This window comes from Babylonia areolata, chromosome 29 (assembly GCF_041734735.1).
Source record: "Babylonia areolata isolate BAREFJ2019XMU chromosome 29, ASM4173473v1, whole genome shotgun sequence".
NCBI classification, from domain to species: Eukaryota; Metazoa; Mollusca; class Gastropoda; order Neogastropoda; family Buccinidae; genus Babylonia; species Babylonia areolata.
In genome coordinates, this window is record NC_134904.1 from 5126225 (window position 1) to 5138724 (window position 12500).

Here is a 12500-nt window from a genome sequence, read left to right on the forward strand (position 1 = left end):
CACACCACAACCAACACAACACACCACAACCAACACAACTCGACACAGAACAATAGAACACAACACACCACGACTCAACACAACAAAACTCGACACAGAACAATAGAACACAACACAGCACAGCACAGCACAGCACAGCACAGCACACCACAACACAACACAACAGAACACAGCACACTACGACTCAACGCAACACAACACAACACAACACAGCACACTACAACTCAACACAACACAACACAACACAACAGAACACAACACACCACGACTCAACACAACACAATTCGACACAACACAGCACAAATCGAGACAAGAAAAGAAAACACGATACACATGCCATGACACGACGCTGTCCCATTTCTGTTCCCTAAATTCTGGAACCTATTTAATTCTCTCCATACGAACGGCGAAAGAGACGACGTTAACAGCGTTTCACCCCAATTACCATCATCAAAATATTGCAATCGGAAGGCTCTTATACTGAAGAGGTAAATGTTGACAAAGAAAACCACAATTCTGACGACGGAAGCTAAAGGTTGGGTCATTCAGACACCCACTGGACATCCGAGGGGTCTGTGTAGAGGAGAAGAGAGGACTGGCCGTACTGAGTGAGTTAATCAAACTAAAAATTCCGTGCGTTTTGCAATGGAGGTGTAAGAGATATGACATGTTGCGTGAGAGCGACCCATCTAATCAAAGAATTAGGCTTGGATAGGAGGCAAAATGACCCACAACATGATCCGGGACCCCACGTACATTTGTCATCTCAAACCGCCATGGTTTTTTTTGTTTGTTTGTTTGTTTGTTTACTGCATCATAGTTTGTCGCGCCGAAATCGAACAAAAGCAAGATGGCGGCACTTACAGTTTAGCGAATGAATCCGTATCAACATAAAGTAAAATACCACACACACACACACACACACACACACACACACAATACAGTCGAAAACTACCGAAAGAGGGTTACAACATCTACTAATGGTAATATCGTTTCATCTATGCACAAAAATTTAACTGAATTCAGGACGCTAAAATAGGACTTAACCGACAATAATTATACACCCTGTACCACCATGTCAGATGGCAAAGACTTCCAAACTTTTGGGGCAAATAAAATACCCACCCACCTGGTCTTTCTGTGCATGTACAGTCGTTGTCAAAGTCACAGACGCGCTGACGACGTTCCGTGCACGTCCCGGCGTCTTACTCTGTACGGAAGTCCGGCCTGTTGGGATTCGTATGACTGGGACGTCGCTGACGTCACAGTGTTCGCGAGATGACGTCATATCAACATCATCATGAAGGTTATAAGGAACAGTTGGGTCTGTGGCATTCGGGCGTGCAGAATTCACAGTCTCGGGAATAGAGAAGCTGGATAACTTCATTTTGTCGCTGGACATACAGACTGCCTTGATGTTCATGGTCAAAGCTTGTGACGGAACAGGAAGCTATAAAAACAGTACCAATTTATGAAGGTTTCTATACAGGTGTGGTTATATTCAGTTTGTTAATTAATCTTCTTTCTTTTCTCTTTTTCATGCGTTCAAGGAAGTGTGGGTTTGCTTTCATTTTTTTTCCTTTTCTATTTCACGGCCACTTCTTGTGTTTCAGGTGACATTATACGAGCTAGTAGGCTATAATCATCGGTTATTAGGCTCTTCACAAATCCTAACAGTTACCACGGAGTTGCCTCTGCACATGTCCCCAGGAAAGAAGCACTTCTCTCCAATATTCACCGACTTTTGGTCACTGCTCTCCAGAGTTCTTCATGTCCACCTATCTGGAAAAAAAAAAGAAAGAAAATCACACCAAGGAATCTCAGAAGACGCAACCCACGCTAGAAAAAAAATATATCGATTTCCCAACACGTGGAAAGCAGTTCGATCATCGAATAGTTCTACGATTCCAACATCTGAAAACTAGAGTAAACTATAAACTGAACAAGCCTTAAAATTCTAAGATTGTGTTATCTTTGAAAATAAAAATTTAAAGAAAACTGTATGAGTTTATAAAAACCGAAAGGCAAGGATACGCTGTAAAATTCAAAATTTCCATTATTCTTAAAAAATGGAATAAAAAGTATCAACATCCGACAGAAGTGTCTTGGCATGTCAAAATTCTATCAACCCGTTGTCTAAATTTGAAAGGGAACAAAATTTACAATGCAAAATGGTACACTGACATATTCCAAACTTCCCTCGCCTGAATAGAATGTAAAACAAAACGTTCGAAATTTATATCTGCACCTTCTGAAAAAACGAAATGATTACCATACTCAGATCCACAATGCAACACTTTTTAACCACACGTGAACCTACCCGATCCATGCTCTGCAACTCACCTCCGCCATCACCCACCCTCACCCCACCCTACCCCCCTTCCTGACCAACATCCCAGCCACCCCCACCCCCACCCCCACCCCCAATCTCCCAGTCGCATCTTCTATCGAGATCTCACATCGACTGATCAGAGCGTGCCGGGTAAAAAATAGCAACAATCGATCTGTTCGAACTTGTATCGCTTGTCCATTGTGTGGGTCCCGTTGCCGTTTTATCGGTACGTCCAATCAAAGGGAAGTACCGGCCAGGCGACAGAAACCAATCAGAGCCTTCATGAATATTCATGACCTTCCGGCACCTGCCTCACATAAACCTACACGACCTTGTTCTTCCGATCAGAATCGTTTGTTATGCGTGGTTGCTAGGAAACAAGGAAAGATAATGGAGTGAAGGAAATGAAGGAAGGAAGGAAGAGGAGGAGAAAAGGAAGAGGGAGGAAGAAAAGAAATAATGAAGAAACGTACGTAAGCAGTTCGTTTTGTGTTGTACCTGCTTATCATTAAGTTCAATTGTGTTGCAACAATACCACCACCACACCCCATTGCTCCTCCTCCTTCCTCCTCCTCCTCCTCCTCCTCCCCCTTCTTCTTCTTCTTCAGAAAGAAAGAAAGAAGGAAAAGAAAGACGGAAATAACAAACACAGAAGAAGGAAAGAAAAAAGACATAAAGAAGAAAGAAAGAAAGAAAATACAGAAAAAAGGAGAGAGAGAGAGAGAGAGAGAGAGAGAGAGAGAACAACTAAGAGCAATAATCAACAGAACAATGGCTGTGGGCTGCACGACGCCAGTCCAGCCGACGTAAATCACAAAACGGGGGGAAAAAACCAACACCACTTTGGCAGCTCTGCTCAATAAACTACACCTCTACACTGCACCCCATTGTACCAGCAGACTGTGTGCAGGTATACATATGTGACCTGGGTGCACTTCAAGACCAGACAAAGACAAATGGCTGTCTTGACAAGGGCAGCAACAAGTTCTTTTCTCCTGGGTGAAAATGGATCGTTTAATGAATCTTCAGGCACCACAAACTATCAGACGTTTCACCTTGAAAAGAAAGTGGGAAGCCTTCACAGCTTTCCCGTTTGTTTGGTGTAGTTTATGTTGTTTGTTTGTTTGCTTTATTGTTGTTTGTTGCTTTTTTAACCTTCAATGGTAGAAATGGTTGGAAGTGCTGAGACCTATTTGAAAACGATTATCAGTAAAAACAGCTAGTCAATCGTCCATAGACCAGCCCATCAACCACCTCACCAACCAATCAGCCAGCCAACCTAGGCACTCACTCACAAACCCGTTAATCAACTAACCAAGCCACCAGACAACCAACCAACCCACTAAACCACCAGTCCACTGACACACTCACCCACCTAACCAAGCAGCCAACCAACACACCCACCAACCTACACACCAACCGATGCAATCCATCAACCCATTAAACTACCAGCCCACCAACCAGCCAACCCACACTCATAAAACCACCCACCCGCCAAACCAAACCCATTATCAAACCCACCTACCCAACAACCAGCCAACCCACTACCCAACCCACTAAACAAACACACCAATTAACTTACACATCTGTCCAGCCACCAATCCGCGCGCGCGCGTCTGTTTGTGCATGTGCGTGCTCATGTGTGAAGGGCAGCTGATATGTACATGCATATGTGTAGCCGTGGTCCAGAGTGGTATCAAGGGGACGGTACAAAAGAATTACTGATAATTTACTGAATTAAAGGATAGAAAATATCCACGCACTGGCCCAGGGTCAGTCAAAAAATGGTTTTTCTATTGTTTTATTTACGATATTTATAACAAGATAAGAAGAAAAATAAGAGGAGATAAGAGAAGACATGAGAAGACAATGCCTGAATAGACATAAACAACATGTCAGGAATGCAAGTGTACAGAAAACACATGTATACACATTACATGGAAAGACTATCACTCAGTTTGGCATAAGCAACAACATAAGATAATGCATATGTGTGAAGACCAAACACTGACATCAAATGACATTTCTAATACATTTAATCAGTGTAAATAAAGTGGTTAAAGCTAAGCTGATTTTGTGAAAGTACACTGACAGTATAGATTTAAGTAAAGATCATACTGTGTCAGATTGAATCAAATGAATCAGTTATTATGTAGCACTATACTGCAGTAAGCTGTATAGGAGAGAGCATAATCGCCAACTTACAATTAACATACTGTGATACATATCAGATGGTTTTAACCAATAACTGATATTAATCCAGCACTATCTTGTAATTACCACAACAAAATACTACACACATCTTAGAGTCCTGACTAAGCACACTGTAGCAGTGCAACTGATATCAGCATATAGAAAAGATAGAATCAGTGGCTTTGATATTTAATACTGGCAAGCTGAAAGGCCATATTGTAATCAGTGCACAACACAAACATTGGAAGAACTGTCATGGCTTAACCATTAAATGATGAATAACTTACACAAAGCCAAATATCAAGATAGCTAAGCTGGTGCTCAACATTTAAATCTCCTCCACCAAAGCGGGATAAGTAACCTGACCTTCATCAGGGACAGCAAATGAGAAAGAACACGTCATCATAGAACATTCTCCAACAAACTATCAGTGTCCAGAGACGTAACTGACTGTGACGTTGAAAAGAATGAAATGGACCACTGCCATAACCATATGACGACATGGTGATTATTTAGATCAATCATAGCTGAGCTGTGACTACATGTTAAAGCAATAACTGAACAAAGCAATATCAACATACTCATATGAACTCATATAAGTACTGTGTTGAAGAATACAATTTATAAATCATCAACACATTTTACACACAGTACCTACAGTGATATGGCAATGACACTTGGCCATTGCAGCAACACACACTCTGTGTACAACATGCAAGAGAGAGAGAGAGCAGGCTCTAGCCAGTGACTGGCCAGGTGGAAAGTGGCCAGTCATCACCTGCTGTGGCTATTTATGCAAGTTAAGCAAACTGGAATGACGCCCATGTGGCCCGTGAAACAAAACGGGCCTGTGGCACTAAATATTTGAATAATCTGTGTTTGTTATAAGGTGTTCAGTGATAGATTTCTAAATTATTCCTGAACCGATTTACGTCGGATAGGTCGCAAAAGGAAGATCTCGACACCTACTTTCTAATGAGCATAAAATGAAGTGTTGATTATTTAAGTTGAATTTATAATCTTAATTCAAGTCACCTGAAAAGAGTCAGTTTTAGCAAGCTTGTCGCTGAAAATTACAAACTGCGTTAAATCAGTTTAATGTAGGCAAACGCAAATGGGATAGATTTAAAGATGGAATTGCAATGATTCTGTCAGTATATAATACTTGCAGTTTACTGATCCGAAAAAATATATATTTAATTAAATACAGTGTGTCAGAAACACAGATTTCACCTCAGACAAAGCCATCAAGCAATGCTAGTTGTGCAGTGAATGCCGTTAAGTGTTGACAATGAAAATCGGCTTTGCAATTTCTAAATACCTGATCTATTCTCATCCAAACACTATAATGGTGTGGTTTTAGTTTCCAACAGCAGTCACATACAGAATTTTAACTTAAGGTGTCTGCTATAGAGCTAGCGTGCGAAACAATTTTTTATGCCAGCTGAGCGCTTGGCTACATACGTTAAACAGTATGCATGCATTGTGTGTGTGTGCGTGTGTGTGTGCGTGTGTGCATGCGCGAGCGTTCAATTTGTTAGACACATTTTGGTGTGTGTGCGTAACACTGACGTAATGTGTTATGTAAACAAATGTGTTTTGTAAAGCACCTAGAACATATTTCTGGACAGTGTGCTATATAAGTATCCATTACCATTGCCATTATCAATCAACCAACCAACCAACAACCAACCCACCAACCAATTAACCAGCCAACTAATCAACCAGTCAACCAACCCTTCATCCCACCACTAAAATGGTTATGGTCGTATCATCCACCCACCCAAGCAGCCAACCATTCAATCAACCAACCAACCAACCAGCCAACCAACCAACCAATCAACCAAACCGTTCTCGTTCACGCGCGATCTACAAAATCAATCGATAATCGAGACACACAAACCAAGGTGATTCCAGAAGACCCTCTCTTTCACCACTGAGGGCTGAGTATCGTTAGCTTTCCCACCCACCCACTCCCCACACCCCTCCTTCATTAAAATCGATGATCCACCAAGGTATTGTGTATCGTTATCATTCCACAGCTCTCCCCCACCCCTCCCCCCACCTCACCCCCCACCCCATTCCCCCCACCCACTATACAGGAAACTCCGTATCGTCGACACAGAGCAGTGCCCCTGCAGAACAGGCAGCCAGACAACAGAACATCTGCTGCAGTCCTGCCCGCTCCACCAAGCGCTCCGAGAGAAAACCTGGCCCGACCCAATCCCAGCGGCCCGGAAGCTCTACGGAGGACTGAAGGACCTGTGCGACTTACTGCCGCCTTCGTCGAGGAGACGGGGGAATCCATCTGATAAATGACGAACGATACAACAACAACAACAACATCCCCCCCTCCCCAACCACCACTACCCACACACACACACACACACACACACACACACACATCCACCTCCACCCACCCACACCTCAGACAGTTAAGAGCCACTTAGGGTTGAGTATGGTTATCATTTACCACCCATACACCCTCTCCCTCCCCTCTCTTACAGTGATGAAGGGGCGGTAACAGAAAATGTCTCGAATGGTAGAATTCTTCTGTGCATCCCCCCCCTCATCCCCCCACCGCCCCCCCTCTCTCTCTCTCTCTCTCTCTCTCTCTCTATCTATCTATCTATCTATCTATCTGTCTGTCTATATTGTTCAGTTATCATATTTTGTTTTATTTCTTGTTGCAAGCTCTTATGACTATGTTTATTTTCGAGGATTGGGGAAGACAAACAGAGACAGACAGACAAACAGGGAAGGGTATGGTTAGTAAGGGAGTGAGGAAGACAGGCAGAGGCAGACAGACAGACAGAGACGAACAGACAGACAGACGCACAGACAGATAGACAGACAGACAGATTGAGACGGATAGAGAAGGGTGTGGTTAGGGAGTGAGGAAAAGACAGAGAGACAGACAGACAGAGACAGACATGTAAGTGTATGATTGTAAGGGAGTGGGGTGGACAAAAAGTCAGACAGATAGACACAGACAGACAGACAGACAGAAAAAGACAGACAGACAGACTGAGACGAAAACAGACAGACAGACATATAGACAGACAGACAGACAGACAGAAAGAGACAGACAGACAGACAGACAGACTGAGACGAAAACAGACAGATAGACAGACAGACAAACAGCAGAAAGAGACAGACAGACAGACAGACTGAGACGAAAACAGACAGATAGACAGACAAACAGCAGAAAGAGATAGACAGACAGACAGACAGACTGAGACGAAAACAGACAGACAGATAGACAGACAGACAGAGACAGACAGGTAAGTGTATGATGGAAAGGGAGTGAGGTGGACAAACAGTGAAGCAGATAGACACACACAGACAGACAGACGAGAGAAAGAGACAGACAGACAGACAGACAGACTGAGACGGACAGGGAAGGGTGTGGTAAGGGAGTGAGGGAAACTGACAGAGACAGACAGACAGACAGACAAGGAAGTCACTCTGACACTTAGCGAGAAGCACCACCCCTCTCAAAGTGACCTGGGGCTGACTCTTCCAGGCAACTAATGACACCCACCGCCTGCCATAATAATTAACTTACCGTTCCGCAGTCACTGAATAAAACCCAAATTATTGGTTGCGTTTTTCTTTTCTTTTCTTTTCTTTTTTTTGTTGTTGTTGTTGTTGTTGTTGTTGTTTTCTTTCTTTCTTTAACGCTCATTGCAAACTCTGGTTTATGATCACATAACTCTAAAAGCTCGCTTTACACTGATGATATTTATGGGTATCGATACTAAATCAAACATTCCGGACATTTGACAAATTGTTCTTCTGTGGTGACTGTATGATATGATAACCATGATTATAATATAAGGATTTTCTTTTTTCGCCAGATGAATTTATGAGCTTCTTTTACTTTCGCTGTGACTATTTACAGTACATACATAAGAATCATTATTAACCAGATGTCATTAATGTTAAGAAATGCCGGCAATATGCGCGTATATTTCCTTTTTACTCGTTTCTGTTCTTTTCTCCAGATTTCCCCTTTATCAGTGCATAAACTCAGCAGGATACAAGGTATTATTGATGCAACGAACAGTTGCTGGCAAACTCTTGTCCTGCTTAGAAAGAATTTGGTGACTGTGATTATCGATATTAATGGGTGAATGGATAAATATGTTCAACATCATCATCATCAGCATCATTATCTTCTTCTTCATTACCATCATCATTATTTATCATTAACAATAATTATTATCATCATGATAGTTATCATCATCATTGTTATTATTATTATTATTATTATCATTAGTGTCATCATCTTCTTCTTCTTCTTCTTCTTCTTCTTCATTATTATTATTATTGGTGGTGGTGGTGGTGTTATTGTTGCTGCTGCTGCTATTACTATTATTATTATTATTATTATTATTATTATTATTCTAACATAATAATAAATAATAACACAAACAATAGTGTATAGCCTGCGCTCTTCAAATAACGAAACGTGCAGTGCTCATGCAAAAACAAAAAACAAAAACAAAAAAACAGTTCCATCCTGTTTCAACCCCCTCGCATTATCTTGTCAAACATCTACTGTGCAACCTGCCAGCACTTCAACTAATTCTAACCTAATAATCTTGGTTTGTAATTTACAGGTAGCTTTCCTTGTCTGCATATTAACTGTCTTCATTACGTTACTGTAGCGCATGGATGTTCATGACTGAAAAGTGACTGCACTTGATTCTGCGCCCAGTGTGGTTGATTCGAAGTGTATGCCTACTCCAGTGCAAAGAAAACAAAAAATCTGGGAATCGACAGACTACCAGCAAAGGTGTTTCTTGTGTCATCTGATCGCATTTTTCAAACATCGCAACAACGAACACATACAGACACAGACACAGACACAGACACACACACACACACACACACACACACACACACACACACACACACACACACACACACATCGCAACAACGAACACACACACACACACACACACACACACACACACACACACATTGCAACAATGAACCACACACACACACACACGCACGCACACACACACACGCACACACACACATATCGCAACAACGAACGAACACACACACACAGACACACACACACACACACACACACACACACACACACACACACATCACAACAACGAACACACACACACACACACACACACACACACACACACACACACACACACACACATACCCATCGTACCCCTCGGAAGCAACAACAAGTCACAAGGAATTCTTCTTTATACCTTCAGCACACAAATAAATGTCCCACTGCAAAAGCGGCAGTCCCTTTTTTCAGTGCCATCGCGAAGAATAAGCAATGAAGCATGAGTTACACCGAGGCTAGGTGGACCTGCAGAGTAACCCAGCACTTAGCACGGCAGTCTACGACTTTTGTTCTTTCTTTCATTCATTCTTCCATTTTGTTCGTTCATTCGTTAGTTAGCTAGTTCTTGTTTTCAACAGCGTTCAACCTAACAAAGGGATTCAGTAGTGGTGTCTCCCGCCTGGTTGATAGCAGGTGTTTTTATCATTATTATTATTATTATTATTATCATTATCATTATTATTATCATTACCATTATTGTACAGGTGCGAAAATGGCTGTATAAAATAGCAGATAGATGGATGGAGAGACATAGCAAAAAACAAACAAACAAAAAAAAAGACTACGCCAATGGAAAAGAGAGAGAGAGAGAGAGAGAGAGAAGGGGGGAGAGAGAGGGGAGAGAAAAAAAAAGATGTCTGTACACACCCCTTCACAAAGGGCAAAGGCCTTTGCTGAATAAACCATTCGCATTCGTATTTCCATTCTCCCAAATGAGGACACACACCGACAGATAAACCTGCCTGCCTACTCATCCGTCGGACCGACGGGAGACTCCATCGATTCGTATTTGTATTCTCTCTGACACACACGCACACACACATATTTACTCACACATTACACGCTTCCTCTTTCCACCCCCTCACCCTGTCAGAATACAACAGCAGCAACAACAACAACAACAACCACAACAAAGTTCATTATTATCTTTAAAGCACACACCGCCCTGTCATACGTATTAAAACAACAACAAAAAGCTAACATTTTACAGACAACATTCTTTAAAGCACCCCCACCCACTCATCCACTTCCCTGTCATAAGTAACAAAACAACAACAGCAAGCAGTAAATTCACAGACAGCATTCTTTAAAGCACACCCCCCCCCCCCCCCACCCCTACCCCTTCCCCTTCTCTGTCATAAGTATTAGAACAACAACAACAATAAACAAACAAAAACTTCACAGACAGCATACTTTTAAAGCACACAACCCCTCCCCTACTCTTCCCCTCCCTTCCTTCCTTACTTACAACCCCACCCCCACCCCCCCACACCCCACCCACCACCCGCTCCCCCGCCACCCCCCTCCCCACAACCCCCTTCCCAAACAATCCTCCACCTCGCTTCTCCAACCTCCGTCCCTCCCTCCCTCCCTCCTCCCTCCCCCACACCTCACACCTGCCCTGTCTACACCCCCACGCACCCCCCCCCCACACACACACACACACACACACACCCAGGCCCCACTGACCCCTCCTCCCTCCCCCTTACCCCCTCCCCCACTCCTCAAACCAAGCAGAACACTTCTCTTCGGGCACCGTAAAGAATAATTAATGAAGCGTGTAATACCGAACCTGTGCTATGTCGACAGGCGGAGTAAACCGAACGCTTAAATCAGCCTGCGCCTATCTGTATGTCTCTCTGCCTTGTCTTTTTCTTTTCTTTTTTCTTTCTTCTTCCTTCCTTTCTTTCTTTTCTTTTCTTTTAATTTTTCTTCTCCACTCAAGGGGGTCCACTGGTGTCTTCCTTCTGGATAACAGAAGCGTTATTCATTACCTATCAGGTGCAAAATGACTGGTGTAGAATTTCCGCGGAGCGAAGCACTCCTACCTACCAGTAACTTGCAATGTCTTGCCGGGAGACTAGACCTGCAACCTTTGCTCAGACCGCATGGAAGCCTGAAGCCTTTTTTTTTTTTTTTTTTTTTTTTACCAGTGCTTGTAATGTACCGACTGGTATCCAGTTAGTTAGTTAGTTGGTTCGTTCGTTCGTTCGTTGGTTCGTGGGTTGGTTGGTTGGTTGGTTCGTTGGTTGGTTGGTGGGTTGGTTGGTTGGTTGGTTCGTTGGTTGGTTGGTTGGTTGGTTGGTTGGTTGGTTCGTTGGTTGGTTGGTTGGTTGGTTCGTTGGTGGGTTGGTTGGTTGGTTCGTTGGTTGGTTGGTTGGTTCGTTGGTGGGTTGGTTGGTTGGTTCGTTGGTTCGTTGGTGGGTTGGTTCGTTGGTGGGTTGGTTGGTTGGTTGGTTCGTTGGTGGGTTGGTTCGTTGGTGGGTTGGTTCGTTGGTTGGTTGGTTGGTTCGTTGGTTGGTTGGTTCGTTGGTGGGTTGGTGAATTGGTTGGCTGGTTCGTTCGTTGGTTGGTGGGTTGGTTCGTTGGTTCGTTGGTTGGTTGGTTGGTTCCTTGGTGGGTGGGTTGGTTGGTTGGTTCGTTGGTGGGTTGGTGGGGATGGTTGGTTGGTTGGTTCGTTGGTGGGTTGGTTGGTTGGTTCGTTGGTGGGTTGGTGGGGATGGTTGGTTGGTTGGTTGGTGGGTTGGTGGGGATGGTTGGTTGGTTGGTTGGTGGGGATGGTTGGTTGGTTCGTTGGTTGGTTGGTTGGTTCGTTGGTGGGTTGGTTGGTTGGTTCGTTGGTGGGTTGGTGGGGATGGTTGGTTGGTTGGTTGGTGGGGATGGTTGGTTGGTTCGTTGGTTCGTTGGTTGGTTCGTTGGTTGGTTCGTTGGTTGGTTGGTTGGTTCGTTGGTTGGTTGGTTGGTTGGTTCGTTGGTTGGTTGGTTGGTTGGTTCGTTGGTTGGTTCGTTGGTTGGTTGGTTGGTTCGTTGGTGGGTTGGTTGGTTGGTTGGTTGGTTCGTTGGTGGGTTGGTGGGGATGGTTGGTTG

At 43.5% G+C, this 12500-nt stretch overlaps 1 protein-coding gene across 2 annotated transcripts in view; it reads right to left on the reverse strand.

Annotated features, from left to right (window-relative positions):
- Positions 1 to 12500, reverse strand: part of LOC143302189 (uncharacterized) — a 26895-nt gene that overhangs the window by 9779 nt on the left and 4616 nt on the right. Inside the window, exon 2 of one of the 2 annotated variants that reach the window (XM_076616741.1) lies at positions 1130 to 1782. In XM_076616741.1, the coding sequence (XP_076472856.1) occupies positions 1130 to 1423 (294 nt within the window). In that variant the 5' untranslated portion in view covers positions 1424 to 1782. Of the gene's footprint in view, positions 1 to 1129; positions 1942 to 12500 lie in introns of those variants that run through there. The other variant, XM_076616743.1, reaches the window with a different exon arrangement.